The sequence below is a fragment of the Eptatretus burgeri genome, chromosome 5 (genome assembly GCF_056783735.1).
Source record: "Eptatretus burgeri isolate ZD-2024b chromosome 5, Ebu_testis_v1, whole genome shotgun sequence".
In the NCBI taxonomy this organism is placed as follows: domain Eukaryota; kingdom Metazoa; phylum Chordata; class Myxini; order Myxiniformes; family Myxinidae; genus Eptatretus; species Eptatretus burgeri.
This window is the reverse complement of record NC_140965.1, coordinates 69,380,700-69,403,343: the sequence shown is the minus strand read 5'-3', so window position 1 is coordinate 69,403,343 and position 22,644 is coordinate 69,380,700. Positions and strand designations below refer to the sequence as shown.

The 22,644-nt window shown below is 45.0% G+C and overlaps 1 protein-coding gene across 4 annotated transcripts in view; it reads right to left on the bottom strand.

Annotated features, from left to right (window-relative positions):
• Window positions 1-1,838: 1,838 nt before the first annotated feature.
• The window catches only part of LOC147026653 (SUN domain-containing ossification factor-like), a 92,695-nt gene continuing 71,889 nt past the window's right edge, over window positions 1,839-22,644 (bottom strand). For all 4 annotated transcript variants that reach the window (XM_085882317.1, XM_085882315.1, XM_085882318.1 and 1 more), the window contains 10 exons: window positions 19,402-19,467; window positions 19,159-19,236; window positions 18,966-19,035; window positions 17,211-18,464; window positions 16,675-16,762; window positions 16,472-16,576; window positions 16,223-16,371; window positions 5,322-5,401; window positions 4,971-5,023; window positions 1,839-4,802 (listed from right to left, as the gene is read on the bottom strand). In XM_085882317.1, the coding sequence (XP_085738443.1) occupies window positions 4,299-4,802; window positions 4,971-5,023; window positions 5,322-5,401; window positions 16,223-16,371; window positions 16,472-16,576; window positions 16,675-16,762; window positions 17,211-18,464; window positions 18,966-19,035; window positions 19,159-19,236; window positions 19,402-19,467 (2,447 nt within the window). In that variant the 3' untranslated portion in view covers window positions 1,839-4,298. The remainder of the gene's footprint in view (window positions 4,803-4,970; window positions 5,024-5,321; window positions 5,402-16,222; window positions 16,372-16,471; window positions 16,577-16,674; window positions 16,763-17,210; window positions 18,465-18,965; window positions 19,036-19,158; window positions 19,237-19,401; window positions 19,468-22,644) is intronic.

The window sequence follows — 22,644 nt, the reverse complement described above, 5'->3', positions numbered from 1 at the left end:
TTATGTGGAAATACAAATGGTCTGTATTAAATCAACAAGATGAAATATTTAACAGTGCAGTATCCCGTTAGGGTATATAGATTACACTACATCAGATCTGGAGATCTAAGTGGCCATCATGACTTGGACACTACATGGTCACCAAAGAGTAGCCTAAGTTTGTTCATACTGTATCGCGAAGTGTTACTCGTGGCACCATCTTGCAGAAACCATCCTTGGTTGATTTCCTGTTCTGTAAGGTGCCCAAGAAACTGATGGAATATGTTGATGTAATGTTCTGAGTTTACCGTTTCTGACAAGAAAATTGGGCCAATAATTCTTTGCCGACTTGAAGCACACCAGACACCAATTCTCGTGGAATGCAATGGCCTTTCCTGCATTGGCATTGCTCAAGGTTGTTCACTTCACCATAAACAAATGCTTCGTGAATTTATATGCCCAGAAAGATAAAACCATGCTTCCTCTGTCAAAAAAACCCAAAAATAACCTCATAACATCCAAAGCATTGTCTTGTTCTATTACCACCCTCTGGAGCCACTCACAATAGGCTACACGTTTCTCTTTATCTGGCTCCAGTAACTGATGCACTGCATGAATGCACTGCATGAACGTCTCTCTGTAACATTAGGCTGCATTTACGCAAAATATTAGGTTACTAACAGATAGTTTTTAGCGTGTGGGAATTATTTAGGGTTCTCAAAAAAGAAAATAAATAAATCACCCTGTATATGAAATTAACATGTGGGAGGGGGGGGGGGTGGGTGCATAAAATCTGTAATGATTTTTTGGGTTTTCACCTCCAGTTTATGCCCCAAGGGCCAAAACAGAAGATTTTTAAAACTCAATTTGATATGTGGTCATTCCTGGTGTTTATCCCAGATCAAACCCAAGCAGGATAAGTCAAAACATCCCTCAAACCTGAAGTGATATGGGATAAACCTCATAACATCCAATCTGGCAATAAGCGTCTTTTTTGAGGAATGGGTTCAAAGGAATCCCAAAATGTTTGGCAGAACATCAACTGTAAAAAAAGGTCATTCTTGGAGAGAAAACTTCGGGTTTGCTTTGCCAATTTAAATTAAACTTCATACATTTTGAAATGCAAACAACAGCATGGGGGAAGAAGCCACAACCGATTTTGGGGGGGCAACTCCCCCCTCCCCCCACATCCCCTTCCTTTGAGCCCAATTTAAAAAAAAAAAACAAAAAACATAGCATGAACAAACTTTGGTATATCATGGGTGATGAAGGTTGTGGTCAAGTTTCATCAAAATTGCATGTGTAGTCTGAGTAGAAAGCAAATACCTGTTTTGGGGGGGGCAACCCCCATAGGGCCATTTTTTTTCATGCCATTACCAATATATATGTACACACACACACACACACACACACACACACACACACACACACACACACACACACACACACACACACACACACACACACGAAGGTTGTGGTAAAGTTTCTTTGAAATTGTATGTGTAGTTTCAGAGAAGTCGCAAGTATTTGTGGACGGACAGATGACGCGCCACCCCACAAGCTCCCCGGAACCAAGTTCCAGCTGAGCTAAAAATAAAACCAGCTCAAATGCAACTCAAAACACATCAAACAAACTTTGGAGACATCACTTGTGCTGTATGTGGTTTGCCTTTGCATTTTTATACCCCCCCCTCAAACAAAACACGATAGGTACAATACACCAACCTATTTATCAAAACACAATTACCTAACTAATGCACAATTATCGGGACCTGTTTGCCGGTACACAACGCAAGGTGCGAAATGTAAATTTAAAAGTTTGCTGTGCAGCAAGAAAACTCACCCTGTAAAAAGCCAAAAATTATGAAGACACTTTATTCGTTCATCATTCCACTTTCTTCAAAAGCATCCCAACGAGGAGATGGTCTGGTTCACAGTATGTGTAAAGCATTTTCCAAGCCTCATTCATCTCACAGGCACCTATCACAAATCGACGATTATCATTCATCCGCATCATCTGCACTTTCAAATAGAACCAGAGTTAAAACAGTTATCCTCCACAGGAGCACACAAGTGCAAAGTGCAAACAAAACAGCAGAACAATGAGCTCAAAATAAATAAAGACGACACAAATGTGTCGGAGTGAACGTTTCGAGTCCGGAGTGTGTGGAGCTTTTGGGCGCACGGAACAAGTACCGTTCACACACGGCTGAGGCCGATGATCAAGTTCAGTTTCAACCCAATCACGTGGTTCTTGTTAACCCAGCATGTAGCTACATTTTGATGCAAATAGTGTGTGACGCTATTTCACATTTTCATCATAGTTCACAGATGGTGTACGTACGAACTGCTTAACACGCAGCTCCGAACAATAGAACAAATCGGTTACAAAAACAAAACAGATGCCAAGGCTTTTTCGTTCCCTTTGCATTACAACCTCAACAATGTTCACATCTCCTGCCAACTTATCCCCTCTGTCTCTCTCCCCCCCCCCCGTCCAATCCCACTGAAGGCATAACTTCACAACACAGAAAATATTTTAATTGACATGTCAAAATTTAAAATTAAGATGGAAAACAAGGTCAACACAAAGACTCACCTTCAATCAGTCCTTAACTCGGCACACTCCCTTGCCTCATTGGATCTGGCGCAGAAACTTTGCCGCAAAATGCACCAGTTTGGGTACGAGTCGTTTTTTTATCTTTAGATGGAAACTTAAAAAAATAAAAAAGTGAAATTTGATGAAATGTCCAATCTGGCAATAAGCGTCTTTTTTTTGAGGAATGGGTTCAAAGGAATCCCAAAACGCTTGGCAGAACATCAACTGTAAAAAAAAAAAGGTCATTCTTGGAGAGAAAACTTCAGGTTTGCTTTGCCAATTTAAATTAAACTTCATACATTTTGAAATGCAAACAACAGCATGGGAGAAGAAGCCACAAGCTGAGACAGAGAAAATGGAGTGGAGAAGCAACGTTTGGCCCCAGAGTTCAACCCAATTTTGGAGTGACCTCGGTAAGGTGGAATGCTACAGCAAGATGTCGGACGGGACTAAAGCAGCCAAGTTTGTCCATGTGAATAAACTCGGCTAAACTATGAAACTATGAGCCACAACGATGCAATTAAGGAAATAAATATAAAATGAGTCCAACGCTTCACCGCACACACTACCAATTAATGAAAATCTCGTGAACAGGTGTTCATGAACAGGTGTTAAAACCTGCCGTGAACAGGTGTTAAAACGGCACTAATTTAAACATAAAAACCTTTTAATCACACGAGTCCAACAAGGGCTCACAGTTAAAATGGACATTGCAGTGCCCGTGCCTCTATCGTATGCCAGACGTTTCGCTCGCCCCCGTAGACCATAAACCATTGTGGATCTGGTAAAACTGGGACAAAAGATGCATGTGGAGTTTTGCAGGGTAGTTAGAAACACTGATGGTGGACACCAATGCTAAAGCAAATAGAGGACTGAAAAGTAAACATCGGATGCTCCAGTCATTAAAACAAAGTGAAAAGTTTGAACAGGAGGTGCAGGCCAAAATAAAATTTAAAAAATAAATACTAATAATAATAATAATAATAATGATAATAAAAAGAATCCCATCATCAAGGTCGGTTTGAGCAGGAGCACTCGGTGGCCGGTCACTCGACTAGTCCTGAAAGAACCTAAGACTCAAAAGCTTTAGCTCAAGGTTATGGGGTGAAATCCTGGCACACTTGCGCCACATCAACCATGCAACATGAAAAACAAATTGAATCAAGTGGTGAAGGAAGCAATGCGCACCCTCCAGGCAGTTAAAACCTTGGGCTTCATTTCCAAGCAAAGGGAAAACAACAATCTTAGCGTGGTCAATCTGTACCAAAACAATCATAGCGCACACGATAAAATGTCCGCTCCGAACCGGTCGTGTCCGAATGCTGGCCTGGAGAGGGTTCAGTCACTATGCCACAATGCTCAGGAATAATCAGTAAAAAACTGGTGGTTAGGCAAAGGGTGGCAGTGTGTGGGCAAAACCAGACATTTTCCTCTCTCAAACTGACACAAAGCATAAAGAAAAAGATCAATCACAATCGACCATGAAAATGACCATAATACTGTCTGGGTTTTGGTTACCTTTCTCAAACTTGGTGATAGCACAAACATGAGGCTGGACATCAAAGCAGCATTTTAAACATTTCCAGTGTAAAAACTCCTCACATCAGCAACTGCACTCAAAAGGGCGGTTCAAGCCACCACGGCTAATCAAAGCATTCAAATGACATGGTGTCTGTCCACGATGTTAAGAATCCAAAGGATCTCGAGATGACGGCTTGGATCACAAAGGCACCGCTGTAACTGCAACTCCCACGGTCTCCACTGGAGTTTTCCGTTTCGCGTCTCCCACTCTCTCGACTCCCTTACAGAGGCTCGGGAGAGAGTCAGCTCTGCGTCTGAGAGGTTGCCCGACATCAGACCCATTATTTTCGTTGTCCACAGACGTCGGCTGCTTGTTCGCCATGCGTCCACGTTTACGCCTGTGTGTCCTATCGTCGGACCATTCTGAAGATCCTGAGCTGCCGGACGTCATAATGCAAGCAGCGCCACCAAGTGCAGGCAATGTTTCAGAAACACGCGGAGGACTGGGAGGCCTTAGCGCCTGGTGAAAAGACACTTGTGACACCTGCTGCCGAGTTGTAATTTGTGGAGGCTGTTTGTGGGAGGAGCTAAATAGGACCCCAGCATGACTGTCTAGAACAATGCCGTTGGGTTTGGTCTGTAGAGAGTTTGCTTTCAGCGTGTCCGTTTTGTCAACTCTGGCAGGTTTGACTCGTTTCTTGGCCTAAGTACAGAAAATTGGAGGGAAAACATTTGTTATTTTAAGTTTTGTTAAACTATCATTTCAAACTTGTTTGAAACAGACATTTTACTTTCTACTGCAGGATGAGAATGATGAAGGAATCCATATCAGTGAGGGGGTAAAATGGGTAAACCAACAATAAAACCTTACCTTCTTCGTTTGGAAAAACTGTAAGGGCTCCACAATAATCACATCATTTAACACTGCAGGGGAGATATACCAATTACAATCAGATCAATCAAGCTTGTACATCTGTCTGGCAGAGCAAGAGTCAAGTCTCATGATAAATTACACATTACAACGATGATTGCAATTACATTTATAATCAGCTACAGGTCAGACCTCTGCAGTAGCAATAACCGACTTGTTTTGGATTTTAATCATTCAGTGTTACTAAAACTCACACATCGTCAACTGCTTTAAGAAAATAAAGTGCAAAAAAGGAAAATTATTTAAACCATAGGAGGAGGTTGAACAGAGGAAGGAAATTCAATTCCTTGCCTGAGGAGCCAGGAAACTGTAGAGTTGGGGTTGGCCGGTCCAGTTCGGGTCCAACTGCCGGGACACATTCTAGGACGGGCCTGGCAGGATGGGAGAAGGAGAGGGTCAGGGTTTGCATTTAACTACATTTTCAACTTGATAATTACAACAACCAAACAGCTGTTTCTGGAAAATCGAGTCGATGGACACACGTGGCTCCAGATTGATTTATGACTGGCAAAGTGAGAACAAAAATTCACATCAATTATACTCGTGCACAAAACAAACCAAATGCAGGTGAAAAACAGCATACCTTAGAACCAAACATTCAGGTTTCCATTTCTGGCTCCCTGGTCACAGTCACTTCTCTAGATTGGCTTCCAAAAAGCTAAGTAGTAATCGTTCGAGATTCATCTGTGCTGCCGTAGATGTTGTTTTCATTTGTGTCAATTGTTCTTCGCAGAGTGTTCACCCTCGTTTATTTTTTCATGTTGTTTTACTCATTTTGATCTTCTGTCTCAAGCTCGAATCGTTTTGGACAAACTCAATTTTCCCCAAGTGTTTCCCATACCCAAGGCGTGTCTCCAATTATTTGTCCCATGATGCACCACTCTCACTTCAATTCCTTCCTTATACCTTCTGTTTAACACAACAAACATACATTCTTCTTCTTCCTCCCCTTTCAACCACCCCCCCCCTCCCCCAATCAATGTAAATCTTTTTGAACAGCAATTTTTAAAAGTTCTGTTTTCCCACATATTGCTTCCAAACATTTCTCCCATTTCTTTCCATTCCATCTCCATCTCCGGATGATTCGTAAACCCATGCCCTCATCCACTATTGTGTTCATAAGGCACAGCCTTTACGTGCCCTTAATCATCATTGCCATCCCAATCCTCATGTCTGTCTTCATCTCTCTGCCCTTGCAATCCTTAAGTCGAACCGTTTTTGTACTATGCGTGGGACTATGGCAACAAACTCACTCATGTCAGTACCCTCCCCTATGTAATATTTACACCCAGGTTTCCCTACACCCGCTCCAGGCTCTCCTCCCCCCATATCCCAGTCCTTCTACTCCTCCCCCCATGTCCCGGTCCTTCGACTCCTCTCCCCCCCCCACCTCTTGTATCTGCCCCCTAACCCACATCCTGGCTCTTCTCTCCTCTCCCCTACTGAGTCTCGGCCCCTCACCCTCTCCTTGCGTCCCACCCCCTCTCACCCCTGCATCCTGCCCCCTCCCTTCTCCCTCTATGTCCCACCCCCTCAATGCTCACCAGACACCCCTTTCCACATCCTCCTGTCTCCCACTCTTCACACTCCCCTAGCCTGACAATATAGTCCGGCAGATATGTGAAAAAAAATGTGCCTTTAGTGATTCAAGCATGAAATTTGGCACACTGCTAGGGCAGTATCTTACAAAGATTTTTGGATATAGGGATATTCCAGATTCTTCCCAGAGCCAAAATGGCGACCATTTTACAAAATAGCCCATTTTGTGTTGTACAAGGAGGATACATGTGGATACAACTATATTTAAGAAGCATACCAGTGGTTTTATTTAACTAAATATAGATTCTAGCAAATAAGAAATAACAAATAAAGGTGACAAAGCATGAATAAACCATTTATTTGGTCATTTTTTGGTGCATTTTTGCACTTTTGGACGGTTTTCTACAACAAACTCTACAAAAAAACTTATCAAGCACCATGGAATGACTGTTGTTCATTTAACACTCTTGAACTCAGAGGAAGTGCTTCTGTTTGATCCTAACATCAACTTACAGAGTCAAAATTATACAGTGGAACCTCGAGATCCAGGTAACAGAGTCTACTATGATGCATGGATACATGTGTACATGTTACATAATTATCATCTGTGATCTCTCTTGTCCCAGTTCTACTCTCTTGTACACTCCCCACCACAGTGACATAAAGCTGTGCACTGGAGTGCAGCCTTGACACACTTGCACTGTCCTCTGCATGCCTTTTTGCAGCCACACCTTAGTAGTTGCCAACATGCCTCAGTTGCCTCTGGGAGGGTTGTCCAGTATATGTCCCAGCCATTATCGGTGTGAACCCACCCCCAGTCACTGGGCGATGGGAGCTCTGGTGTGGACACCGTCATCTGGCCCCCACAGTAGCCGGCTTGGTAGGTAGCTCTCTTGATGTGCTGTTTCAGGGCTTCACGAGTTGGTGGGAGAGCATCTATTGATCTGCCATTCTGGGTGAACAGATGCTTGCGACACTCATTGACATGTTCCTGGCTACTGGTGCGATCATAGAGCACAACAACAAAACGCTCCAGTGCATCCATGTGGTCATCTACGGCTGAAGGAGTTGGCGTGGCAGCCAAGGCACAGAATGCTGCAGTGACATCAGTGACCTCATCACAGGCTTTCCAGGTTTCCCATGCTTTTTTCTTCCCCCTGCCTCCGAAGCTTGAAACGGTGTCGCATCCAGTGAGGGCATGGAAGAATGGCAAACCTCGACACTTGTTAGGTCCCAGTGCCACAGACATCTCGTGAGCTGCCAAGAACCTGAAGTTCTTTCCTGTGCCAAAAGCAACCCAGAGTTCAAAGTCCAGACGTCCAGCTGCTGTCACCACAAGGACCACGACATCAGTGTCTACTGTATGGATCGACACTTTGCTGTATCCCTGCCTCAGCGTCTTCAGCATGGAGTAGCATTCTTGTGTCAGCCTCTTCATGGTTACAAGGGGCAAGACCAGCAACATCTCGGGCTGGGGTACAAGCCACATCTTTGTGGTGGGTGCTGATGACTTGTTTGTCTGTGTCTGTTGTTGCTCCTCTGGTGGATAGGAAGTCAAACAACTCCATCTTGTTCTCATCTGTGCGAAGAAAGGTCTGCCAGTTTCCGGGAATGGAACTAGATGGCTCGACTAGTCTCCTGATGCCTTTGCCTCACTTCTTCCTAGTGTCTGCCTTCAAACTGTCTGTGAGGTATTCATCCCAGACAATATCCATCCTGCTCGTATGCTGTATGGCAAGAATACTTCTGATGCATACTCGTTGAAGGTATTTGCTGTGCCAGGTGGCAGCATACTGATGATCGCTGCACCATCAAGGATGATGACTTCAACTGCTGGACTAGCAGCAGCATTCTCCTGTGGAGGGACCAGATCTTCTAAGCAGCCAACCAGATCAGACTTTTTTCCAAGTCTCATCTTGCCCATGTGTGACAGTGCAGGGGGACATGCTTGGTTCTCGTGTGCGAAGAACTCATCAAGATCTCCATCACGTATCTGGGACGCAATGAACAACCTGGAGAACAGGGAGCAGTCGTTCTTCAGAGATGAAACCTGCAGCTGTGCTCTTGACTTCTCTCTGACTGGAGGTCAGCTGAAGAGAGGGAGGTTGTTTCTCTTGATTGGGTCGGTGATGGGCTTTGTCTGATTGATAAGTCTCATGGACATAGGAGTCATGCGGTTCTTGTCCCAGCTTCTCGATCTGGCGTACAGTATTGATAACTGCTGGGTCTGCCAGGTCTCTGCTATCTAGCACCAGGAGATCCTTGCTGTTATCACAAAATGGGTTGCCCATCTCCCCCATGACTTGAGTGAGTGAACGCACATCTCTAGTAAAGGCTACCTGTGTGTGCTTGGTCTGCTCGTGGTGTTTGTGAACAGCCTTCTTGGTCTCTGATGTGGCCTGGAACTCAGCGATCACTCTGGCCATCTCTGGACCAGACACCATCCAGCGGCGTAATGCAGCAGGATTCTCTGTCTACAGAGAAGGCCTACAGCTCCTCCGTCACCCTTAACTAATGTGTTATTCTGCTCGTGGGCTCGTGGGAAATATTCATGGAGTCTAAGTTCCTTTCACCAAATTTGATTTTTGATCTATTTATATTTCCAGAAACAATATTCAGGTAACATTCACATGCATGATCATATTGCAGAGCTCTTGTTCCAGCCATGCATTATTGCGATGGTAAACTGTTATCTGTGTCCCTCATAGACCACCGTAGATGCATTTTTTAGTCAAATATGAAGTAGATAATGAAGCATGTGCATACTAGTTGATAATAATCATATTATACTCACTACATTGTGTTTTGCACCAAGCACATATGACTTTGCTGACCTTGTAGGCAGAATTTGTTATTCGTGGCAGCCATTTTGTAAAATGGCCACCATTTTGACCCTAGGGGTAATCTGGAATGTCCCTATATCCAAAATGTTTCCTAAGGGTATGCTACAACTGTGTACCAAATTTCATGCTTGTATCATCAAAGGCACAAAACTACCAGAATATTTCACATATCTGCCGGACTAATATCAACTCCTCCCCCATTCCCAATTCCATCGACCTCCAACATCAGAGGTTCTTGCTCCAATTTGACAGATCTCTCAATCTAAGCTGCCACTGGTAAACATGACATCTGCCAAACAGAATCCTCCCCCCTCCCTCTCCCTCCTCTCCCTCCCCTCCCCCTCCCCTCCCCCTCTCCTCCCTCCAACATCATCTGTCCAACCTCAAGGCTGAACTCTCCAACCCATCCCCTTCTTCTTGAAAGACCTGGTGGCACCTTGTTACATCCCATCTCTGGAGTATGTTCCCCCTGCATCCCTTCTCTCACTTCAAATGGCACCACAGCCAACTCTGCTCATGAGAAGGCTGAATGCCTCAATCGTTTGCTTCCAAATCTTGTGTACCCAACCCCCTCACTCATTACACCTACCTTACCCTCTTGTAACCAAATGCTCTTGAATACTGTCTTTCCCATAGAAAGTGGAAAGGTTTCTCGCAAACCTTGACTGATTCTGATGAGTCCCAGATGGCATCAATACATGTGTCCAAAAAATAATATTTTTTTTAAAAACCTGCTCTGCTGCTCTTGCTCATCCTGTCTGCTCTGTTCACTCGATCATTCTCTCAGTCAGTTTGTGTCTGCCTGGAAGGTAACAAGACTGCAATACACAAATAAACATTCCTTTTCTGCCGTTAGGCACATAGGGCTGCTGAGGCAGTTTCATTGGCGACGGAGTACAATCCGGGATGGGTCACCACTCTGACGCAGGAAACACACAAACACGGATCCTCTCAGCTAAAAGTCGATAAGCTTCAGGTCAGGTATGGGAGCATGTGCCAGAACAGCGCGTCGCTGCGTCCACTTTCCGCCGGTACTCCAGGGGCCTCCGTCTGGCCATCCCCCAGGCAGATGCCAGGCCCATCCCCATCTCCTTGAGATGATGGTCAACCTGCTGCAACCATGAGGCACGTGGTCGGCCCACTGGCCTCCTCCACTCATGAGACTCCCTCGCTGAGAGAATCTGGTGAGCAGGATCAGCGTCAGGAAAACGAGCCACATGTCCATACAGCCGCAGCTGACGCTCACGGACTATGCAGGTAACAAATCTCATCCGAGTCTCTCTCAGCAACCGCTCGTTGGACACAAAATCCGACCAGCGATAGCCAAGGATTCTCCGAAGACACCTGGTACCAAAGGAATTAATTCTCCGTCTCAGATCCTTGGTCAAAGTCCAAGTCTCGCACCCATAGAGCAAGACTGGAAGTACCAAGGACCTGAAGACTCGGACTTTCGTCCTCCCGCACAGGTACCGGCAGCGCCACACCCCATGATCCAGTGAATCCATGACTCCCCAGGCCCGACCCAGACGTCTATTGACCTCCGGCTCACAACCTGCGGAGACATGAATATCACTGCCAAGGTAAGTGAATCTATCCACGACCTCAACATCCTCACCACAAACAGACACAGACAGGACAGCAGCATCCAAGATGTCACCGAAAGCCTGGATCTTTGTTTTGACCCAAGAAATCCGTAATCCCAACGGCTCCGACTCCTCATTCAGCACCTCGAGGGCCCCCAAGAGGATGTCTAAAGTCTCCGCAAAGATGACTGCATCATCTGCAAAATCAAGGTCCGAGATCTTGACATTGCCAAACGATGCACCGCAACTTGATCTCTCCGACATCCTCCCAAAAATCCAGTCCATACAAGTGCTGAAAAGTGTGGGGGCAAGTACACACCCCTGACGAACTCCATTAACAACTGGAAATAAGTCAGAGATGGTACCACCACACTTCACAGCACTCTCAGTACCAGAGTAGAGTTCAGACATCAGATCGATCAGTTTTGGTGGCACCCCACGAAGACCAAGAATCCTCCAGAGGACATCCCGATTCACTGAATCGAACGCTTTACAGAGATCAACATAGGCTGCAAGCAGCCCCTGCCGAAACTCTCGTCTGCGTTCGGTGAGGACACGAAGTGCAAGGATACGGTCAATCGTTGACCTCTTTGGTGTAAAGCCTGACTGCTCTGGACGCTGGTGCTCAAGCAGATGGTGGCGAACCCTATCAAGAATTATCCGAGCAAAGACCTTGCCCGGCACTGAGAGCAGCGTCACCCCTCGGTAGTTGTTGCAGTCTTGGCGATCACCCTTCCCTTTCCAGAGAGGGACAACAAGGCCCCTCTTCCAGTCAGTTGGGATGATGCCTGTGTTCCAGGCAGAGCACAAAACTGCATGCAACGACGCGAGTGCAGCATTTCCACCAGCCTTGAGAAGTTCGGCATGGATGCCACAGATCCCTGGAGCTTTGCCCCGTTTCAACTGGTTCACCGCAGCCCGTGTTTCCACAAGCGATGGTGGACCACAGTTGATTCGAGGGTCAGCAACAGGGATTGTAACACCCTTGACGTCCAACTCGACAGCTGGGGGATCAGCCTGGTACAACCGCTCAAAGTAACCGGCCCAGCGGGCCTTCACTTCAGACTCCTCTGTCAAGAGCCTACCACTCTCTGCTCGAACTGCAGTGCTCCGAGGGATGGGCTTGGATGAACGTAATGCGCGAATTCCCCTGTAAGCGGGACGAGAATCACCTGTCCACAGGTGATGCTCTACCCCTCACAGATTCCTCGCACATAGGCCTCCTTGTCCACCCTCAGTGCACGTACAGTTTTACGCCTCAGCTCCCTGAACAGCTCAGCTCTGCCATTCAGCCTGGCCCTGCGACTCTGGTCAATGGTATCCAGTGTCCCTTGAGAGACAAAATTCTTCTTTGCCCTGCGGTGAACTCCAAGGCATCCACCGGCAACATCAAGGACGGTGGTCTTGAAGGTGCTCCACAACTCTTCAGGACCCCCAAAGCACCCAGACCCCCCAAGTGTCCACTCAGCCTGTTCGCAAACTCCTCAGCTACTCTCTCATCCCTGAGCTTGGCAACATCCAGCCTAGGCTGGGATGGTACCATTCTCCAGGATTTAAGGTGCAGCTTTAGAGTTGCTACAACAAGCCTGTGGTCAGTATTGAGGAACTGAGCACTCCGGTAGACCCTGCAGTTCTGGATCATCCTCCAACGACCGTCAATGAGGACATGGTCAATCTCCTTTGCCACACCGCCAGCGTTGGAATACCAAGTCCAGCGATGAGCTTGCGGGCGCTGAAACCATGAACCAGCCACCCTAAGTCCATGACTTCTTGCAAAGTCAAGGAACTTAGTGCTATTCTGGTTCATAGTTCCTGACCCATGGGGACCAACACACACCTCATAACCATCCCTATCAGTTCCAGTCGATGCATTGAAATCCCCCAAGACTAGAAGTGTATCTCGTCTGGGGCACTGATCAACCACAGACTCGAGTGTGGCGTAGAATGCATCCTTCACGGTAAGATCACTCGCCTCAGTCGGAGCATAAATAGAGACCAGGGAAATGACACCTAAGGAGTGACGAATCCTTAATCTCATAATACGCTCGTTGACCGGTGTTACCTCAATTATCATTGGGGTCAGCTTATTGGACACAGCTACAGCAACTCCTTGGGTATGGTAACCATCAGAGCGACCAGACCAATAGTAGGTGTAACCACCCACCATTATCTCGCCGCAATCCGGTCTCCGAACCTCAGAGAGAGCTGCAATCCCGATGTCCAAACGCTTGAGCTCAGATGATAACAGAGACAGGTGATCATCCTCTCTTAGGGATAGGACATTCCAGGCACCCACCCGAAGGGACCGCCTCAGGTTAACCCAAGGAGACCGCCGTCTGGTGGACGACACCTCAGCACCACTCTGACACACTCTCCCGCAATCTGACCCAGGGATGTTACCCCGTGGTTTCCCTCCTATCAAAGATTGGGGGTCCCGAAGGCTTTGCCCCAATCCCATCATCCGGTGAGCTGCCCTGCGAAGGGAAGCTGCACAGGAGGTACTCCCACGGAGTGGGTTTTCAGATTTTTTTGCGTTTTTGCGTTTTGCGGAATGAAGCGTTTTACGGTGGCTGGAGTGCAAATCCTGCCACCAACCTCCTAATAAGAAATAACCCAACTGCAGGAGGACGTCCGCAGACACAGTTGGGCACTAGATATGGATGGCTGTTGGCTCACAAGGAGCTCCTCCGCCCTTTGACAGGTTTTGTTTTTAATCCTGCTGGGTGTCCATATCCAAACACCCTCCTCACCAGAAAACCTGGTGGGGGAGACGGTTTAGTCGCCGACAACCCGACCATGGAACAGGTTAGTACAGGTTTACATGGTACCTGTAGCAGGTCACAGATCGAACCTGACCTGATAAGCTTGCTTCCTATTATAAGCAAGTTGACGGAATCTATTACTGCAGTTGACATCAAATTCTTCCTTTTCTCCAATGGCCTGATGTCACATCATTAATTCAGTTTCCAACTAGGTCATTCTATATTGGACACACTGCTTCTCCTCTCCCAACAATGGATGAAAGCCCTTGATCTCAACATGAGATCAGGGCCATCTCTCGAGCATTTGATACAGTCTGGAACCCTAACTTGATCTCCAAACTCTGCTTATGGCATCCAAAGCAATCTCCTCTCGTGGCTCACTGACTTCCTCCACTCCCATATTCAGAGTGTAGCAATTCCTAAAACATGGTATCTGAAGACAGATGTTGGTAATGCAGTTATACACCATGACTGGGTTGAATAGTTTGGGTAATGAATGCTTGGAGGAAAGCTGAACTGTACCTCCATGATCAACAGAAGTGGTTTCCCTGGCCAGTAAGAATTTTTTACAACCTGTAAGGCCTTAATTTGCAGCTTGATGGAGTACTGCTCTCCTCTTTGGGCTGGCACCCCTGCTTCACACCTTGCCCTTCTTGATGCCATGGAAAAAAGGCCCTCAGCATCATTGGGATCTCCCACAACAAAGTTGAGTGTCTTAACCTGTTACTTAAAAGGGGAACCCAAAACGCAAAAAAAATTCCTGACAAGGTGGAGAGCTTGCTGTCAAACCTCAACTCTGATACTGCAACCGGTCCAGAAGGAATCAGCCCACGTTTCCTAAAAACCTGCTCTTGCTCACCTTCTCATTTGCTCAGGGTCACCTGCCATCTGCTTGGAAATCCAACGTTACCGCTCTGCATAAAAAGGTGCAAAAACAGATCCTGACAACTACAGACCAATCAGCCTACTCCCTTAATCATTTTCGATACGGTCTGGCATCCTGCACTGCTCACCACACTCTCTTCTTATGGCATCCAAAGGAATCTCCACTCATGGCTCACAGACTTCCTCTCCCATCAGTTCTGTGTGTTCCTTACATGACCATCAGTAAGGTCATGGAATCCATCATCGGTTCTAACATTAAATCCTTCTGACATATCGTGAGCTTTCGATACGGTCTGGTATCCTGCACTGCTCACCAAACTCTCTTCTTATGGCATCCAAAGGAATCTCCACTCATGGCTAACAGACTTCCTCTCCCATCAGTCAACTCATGGCTTTTAATGGCTCTCTCTAATGTCCTCTTCCTGTCCAGACTGGAGTTCCTCAAGACAGTGTTGTTGGCCCTGTGCTTTTTCTGATTTTGATCAATTATCTCTCTGACTAGAAAATCCTCTTTCTCTCTTTGCTGACGACTCCACTCTCTGCCGTATCATCTCTCGGACTGGCAGGCAGCAGCTTCTTCGCTCTCTGTAGGCGTAGATAAAAATCACAAGCTGGCCAAACACTTAGAACATGTCCTTCAATCCTGACAAATCTCACTCTCACAATGTCTCTCCAAAAGGACCGTGAACCCCCCCCCACCCCCCCGGCCCATCTACTTTCTCAACAACCCTCTTGATGAAGTCCTTTCATTCAAGCTTCTGGGCCTCACTATCTGTCAAGATCTTTCCTGGGAAAGCCACATTTCCAAGCTGGCTTCCAAAGCCAGTCACCGACTGGGCATCCTCCGTCATGCAAAGTCCTTCCTTGGCTCCTAACCACCTACAAAGTTTTCATCCGTAGCCTGATGGAGAACTGCTCTCTCCTCTGGGGTGGTTCTCCTCCTCACACACCGAGCTCGGCTTCACACTGTGGAAACCAAGGCTTTTAGGATCATTGCTATCTCCCACGATGAAGCAGAGTCTTTGGGTCTCACCGCAGGCAGGTTGATAGTCTGTCTGTCTACTTTTTTTTTTATTCCAGCCTTGCTCCCCCCCTGCTTTGACCCCCTATCTTTCCTCAGGGCATCCAAGGTCCGCCAAAAAAACCCTTCTGGTGAAACTGCCAAAATCAAGAATTTCTGCTCATCTTCACTCTTTCATTCCTCTTTTCCCCCGATCTCTGGACCAAACTCCCACTCTCTCTTCGATCCCACTCTTACCTCCATATCTTCAAAACAGCATTTCACAGTCTTGTATCTTTCCCCATCCAAAATCTTGATCTTTTCTACCCACATTAATCCACCCAAACCCACCTCCTTCAAATTCCTTGTTTTCCTTCCTGAAAATACCTGCAGTGTATAACTTGTTTACCCTGTCCTGTCCCTCTCCCTTCCAGATATCTACTCATGTCTTTGTTCCTCACTGTTTGGTGCTTCCCTCTGCCACCCCCTCGTCTCCTGCTCTCGTTGTTACATGTTCTGAGTGTTCGCTCTTATACGAGCCTTGACAATGTATACCAAAATAAATAAATAAATGGCGCACCGTTTGTGGGGCAGGCAGTGGTTGACCACATCAGTAGACTTGGTGGTGTCACGGACTGTTTGGCCACCCAGGCACTGCCAGAACAGTGCCAGGAAAAGGAAGATACACAGCAGCTCGAGGATACATAGTGCAGTCTCACGGGCAGACACCTTGGATAAGGAAACAAGTTGAACAACACCTTGTCAGACACATATACTGAGAGAAATACCAACTTAATTGCTCAAAGAAAATTGGTGTTGAACTTCTCACTTGCTCCTGCAGTTTCTCCACCGTTTCAGTGAGGTTACCCATTGTATCCATCATGACCCCAAGTTGACCTTGGAGGACCCCAATTGCCTCAGACTGTTTCTGATCCTAAATCAAAACAGATTTTGACATTTTGACATCACAAAGTAAACAAACAGCTCCCCCCCCCAAAAAAAAACCACCACAAGTCCTTGACACAGCCCAACCTGTTCTTGTGCGCTGCGTGAAGTATTTTGAAGTTTGATTATTGTTTTGTTGAAAGCTTTCTGCATTTCTTCCATTTGCTTGCGATACCTGCAAAGGAGGACAACATGACATGTCCAACCGAGGAAAGAGGAAAGAAAATGATCCACGGTGTTTGCCGGGCTGTTTAACTCGATGTGCACGACAAACTTTTGGTGGTGAGATTAACCAACTTAAAGACAAATACTGCTTCCGTGTCATTAACAACTTTATATGAAAATGGCTGGGGGAAAAAGTAAATAAATTCAATACTGCAACAAAATTAACAAACACTATTGGCAATCCTTTAAGGGTTTTGAGACTTAAATAAAACAGTGAATACAAAGTTAAAGTGCAAGAATTAAAAACGAAAATAAGAAAAAACAATGTTGCATGACCAGTCATGACTTTTTGAACTTGAGGTACCAGTTACATTACATCAGCTATAGTTGTGCCTTTCAGCAATGTTTTTTAAAATAACTATTTTGAGCAGCAGAACATTTTAAATATGGACACCCACCTCTGGCTCAGCTCTTCAAGGTAGCGGCTACTCAGAGATAAGTTCACCTCCAGAGCCTTGATGCGGTTGTTGAGCCGCATAAACACAGACTCCTTCTGTCCAGAACCATGTCCATGGTTTCCATTTGAAGGTCCAACTTCAATGGATCCATTGTGTGATTCGGCATAAAAGTCTGGTGGAGGGATACCACGTACAACTGTCCCTCCGTCATCTACCGCAGTTGGCGCGATCGTTTCCTCCACGTTCTCAAGGGGTGTCGGCTCTGTTGTATGCTTCACCGCTATGTCAGAGCTCTCTTCCAGATCAACGTGATGACCAGAAGTGCCGAGACTATTAACAAGAGGGCCCGATGGTGCCTGAGGGACTTGAGAGGCTAAATTTTCCATTTCTGTGCTGAAGACCTCACTAGGGATTATGTCTGGCCTCGAAGCTTCCTCTTCGTTGGAAGTTTCTGCCGAAATTGTCACTGCAGACTGCACTACTTTGTCTACAATTTGGTTGACCGGCATATCGGTTCCACCCAATGGTAAACTGCTGCTTGATGGCCCGAGAGAGAGCGTTTTCTGTACAACTATTTCATTTAACATTTCTGAGGAATCAAAATCATTTCCATCAACATCAGTCATGACACAGGGCATTTCCACTGCCCCAACCAGGCTAGGCTCCACCAAACAATCCAGAGATGGTGCAATATCAACATCCTCCACTGCGAGAGACTCCGAGACATTTCTTTCAGTCGCATTTATATCTCCTTCAAGTTCTCCTTGTGCGCCATCATTCGATTGTGGCAGAACAAAAACCATATCAGATGTTGGTGTATACGGCTCTCCAATGACATTTGATGGAGAGGACGAGATAACCAGCGAGCGATGTCTGCGCCTATGTCTACGTGCAGAACACGTTAAGGTGACAAAGTCACGAAAAGTGGCGAGGCATGAACTCCGTTGATCACTGTAGCATAAATGCATCTCTGTCATCAACCGGAGGAGTTTCCGTTCATCCAAAGTCAGCAGCACCGGCATATCGTCCTCTGGTCCAACGGGTATGACAACAGCTTGAGGGGCAACAATCTCAGATGACTGAGGTTCTAGGTTTTCTTCATCTTTCAATTTTTCCGTCTTTGCAGCTTTGCTGTCTGTTACTTCTGCACCACTAGCATCTTCCTCAATCATAGTAACAATTTTGTTACTCTCCACTGGAAATGAAGCAGGTTCTTCAACTTGAGGGTCCTCTGTGCCAAAATGACTTGAGTCTCTAAAATAAAAACAAAACAAAAAACAGATTTATCCAAAGTGTGAAATCCACAATGACAACTTACATTAACGGTATGTTGATATAACAGAACTACTTGGCCAAAATCCTCTTTTTGTTCCGGTACATTCAGAGGCAACTTTGCGGATCTCCTTCGTAACACCATGTCCTTTTATTTAATGAAGACATAATTCATGGAAAGCAGACTTCATTATTTGTGTTGTAAATAAATCAACCATTCATATTGACACTCATTTTCTTGACAAATATACAATACAATTAGTATGAACGCATTTTCCTGGTGCACCAAAAGTTTTAGAAGTGCGCATCAAAATTGAAGGTTAATCACACTGGTGCGCATACAGAAATCGAAGATCTAGTGCACATACATAGCAATCAAAGGTTGGTGGCACCGGCGCACACACAAATAAAAGGTTGTAAATTGAAGTAAACTGAAAAACTAAAAATATTTTAACTTCAATTCATGTCATGACAAACTCTTACTTTGTGTCAGACAGGGACGTGCTCGAGTTGTGAAATTCCCCCGAAACATTCAGATTGCTACTCACATTATCTAAGGGAAAACAAAGTGGAACATCAAATAAAGGCAGAGATCAGCATATTCATTAAACATCAAAAGGTAAATGGTGAAGCTACAAGAAAATGAACTTAAAATGTTGAGAATAGGGAAGCTTACCAACATGCTCTGGAGTACCAGCTTCTGGATTTCCACCAAGGACTTTGGCTGCCATATTCACCATGTTGAATAAAGCATCTAAAAGAAGCAATATTTACACACTTTGTCAACTTCAAAGTATCAATGTATTGTACTCCATGCCAAAATAAAAAAAGATCAATTATGTTAAGAGAACAGTGACCAAATGCATAACCTTAAAGCAAAAGAAAGGCCAATTTGAGTCATCACTTCAAGGTACCTTACCTGTAGCGGATCCCAGGATGTTTTTTGAACCACTCTCCATTTTGCCACCAATTTCCGCTGGTACGTCTAAGCAATAAAATACGTGCAGCAGAGTTCAGATGCAGACACTTTGTGGGTTTTAACAACAAAACAATTACAGTGAGGTAACAAACTGCACAAGAAAAGGAATGACACATTTCAAGGAACCATCCAAGACTACTTTAACCACAAAGTTTTAGCAATCAAGTTCGGTCACAAAATAGAGCAAAGACCATATTAAAAAGCAATCGCTTCTTCCACTTTGCTCTCTTTCACAAAATATTTATTTTACTTCGAATCACGTGGTCGAAAAGTACAGCAGGCCCACCCCAACATGGGTTTCTGTATCGCGATGGCTTCACTCTATCATGGTTTAGTTATTGCGGTAAAATGTGCCGATCGCGACATTGGTCCCTCGCTCTATCATGGAGAAATACACAACCCCGCATCCAAGTCTCACCTCACAGTTGCTCTTTCGATATCGTGCTGCACGGACTATCACACAATTTAGTTTGTTATCGTGTGATATTGCACGATTTAGTTTTTGCTAGTCTTTTAATTACATTGTGGGGTGTTCATGACAATAAATAGTAATGAAGAAGAACAACATGTGGGGTATAATAAAGGAGGTGGGGTTTTTGTGAAACAAGACAAATGCAACATTATAAAATGTCATTAAAAGCCTTTTAAAGGAAGAAAGAAATTAATTAAATTATGAGGAATGTTGGTTCAATTGAGAAGTAAAGAGAAAGAAAGAAATAAAGAATTAACCAAGGATAGGAAAGAGGCAGAATGAGTTCGTAATTTTGTTGTTTTTTTTTTTTCCGAGCGAAAATATGTTTGTTTGTTTTGAAGTGAGGAGGGGGAAATAAGATTAAATTGAGGAGCATGAAAGAGAACATTTGGGATAAAGCAGAATGAAGGACATATCTTGAGAGGATTTTGCTAATCTTCATGGAAAGGAGCTTGAAATTCAAGCACGAGATGGATGCTGTCATGGCACCGAATATGGAGATCTATAAGGACATGCAGAACAAGGCAAAGCAGACAAAGATCACCTTCTTCACAAAGTCTGATGACCCTGACGACCCAAAGCCAAAGATGTCGGCATCATCTCGATAACCTCAAATGCCCTAAATCATCATCAAAAGCAAGTACAATTTTAAGTGGTTTTCTTTTTTATTGTACAGTATGTACAGCAAGAGTTTAAACAAAAAAGTCGATACATAGTAGAGTTGGTTGCCCTAGCTATTTTTCCCACAAGGTCTTAACTTTGCACATCACAGTTTTGCCCAGTATGGGGTTTTTCAAGAAGGTACCCCCTGCGAACGGGATCTGCTGTAATACCAAATTTGCCGTGTCTCTTTGTTGTTGTTGTTGTTGTTGTTGTACATGCCGCTTCTACTCACCCAACAATGGATGGTAGCCCTCAATGCTAGACAAATTTTGGGCTGTCTCTCTGGACATACCTCATGCTTTTGATACAGTATGGCACCTGCCGTGCTCTCCAAACTGTTTGCCTATGACATCCAAGACAAACTCCACACATGGCTGACTTCCTCCACTCTCAGAGCCAACGTGTGGCTTTCAACATAATTATTTCATCTCCTCTCCCTGTCAAGGCTTGGGTACCCCAAGGCAGTGTTTTGGGCCTAATCCTATTCCGAATCTTCATCAATGATCTCTCTGACTGAAATATCCCCTTTATCCTTTTGCTGATGATCCCAGCCCTATGCCATGACGTTGCTCATCCTTCAGACATGCAGGCAGGCTGAAGTCTCTTTCCTCTCTTCAGACATTGAAAAAAAAATCCGAAGCAAGACAAGTACTTGAAATACGTCTTTCAATTGTGACAAATCTCACACTCATTTTATTAGGTCATCTCTTCGAGCATGACCTAATAATATTGGTGTTGAGAGGAGAGGTGACGATCCGTCCGTCCACAATGAAGTTGAAGCGGGAGATCTGGTCATTAGTGATCCTGATAGAGGTCGATGAGACGTACACGATGGTATGACTTTCAAGGTCACCGAAGGTCAAGGTCAAGGTCATGAGGCCTTTGAAGTTGCGAAAATGACGATTTTCAAATTCTATCTCCTCCGCCATTTCTCAAGCGATCTTGAATTTGATTGTGGCATTTGAATCTATGGGACAACATCTAAATTTTGATCGGGCCGGATTTTCGATATTCGCTTTCGTGTCACGTAACTTCAAAGTTGGCAAAAAATGCGAAAATGACGATTTTCAAAATGTATCTCCTCCTATATTTCTCAAGCGATCTTGAATTTGATTGTGGCATATGAATGTATGGGACAATATCTAAATTTTGTCAGGACGGATTTTCGATATTCGCTTTCGTTTTCGTGTCACATGACTTCAAAGTTGCCAAAAAATGCGAAAATGACGATTTTCAAAATGTATCTCCTCCTACATTTCTCAAGCGATCTTGAATTTGATTGTGGCATATGAATGTATGGGACAATATCTAAATTTTGTCAGGACGGATTTTCGATATTCGCTTTCGTTTTCGTGTCACGTGACTTCAAAGTTGCCAAAAAATGCGAAAATGACGATTTTCATGCGAAAATGATGATTTTCAAAATCTATCTCCTACAATTCTCAAGCGATATTGAATTTGATTGTGGCATATAAATCTATGGGACAATATCTAAATTTAGTCGGGCCGGATTTTTGATATTCCCTTTCGTTTTTGTGTCACGTGACTTCAAAGTTGGCAAAAAATGCGAAAATGACGATTTTCAAAATCTATCTCCTCCGACATTTCTCAAGCTATCTTGAATTTGATTGTGGCATATAAATCTATGGGACAATATCTAAATTTTGTCAGGTCGGCTTTTCGATATTCGCTTTCGCGTCACGTGACTTCAAAGTTTGCAAAAACTGCCCTACCTTCAGGAGGCTATATATTTTCTCGCAGAGATGACCGTCACTCCCGCACGGGGTTAATTTTATCTATCTATCTCTCACGTAGGGCAACCCCCTCCCCCATTAACAATCCTCTTCAGGAAGTTCAGTCACTCAAACTACCGTGTCTCACGATCAGCCACAATCTTTCTTGGGGAAACCACATTTCAATGTTGGCCTTCAAAGCCAGCTGCTGACTGGGCATCCTCTGTCATACAATGTCCTTCCTTGGCACACCTGAACTTCTATCCATCCATAAGGTCTTCATGCGCAGGTTGATGGAGTACCGCCCCCTCCCCA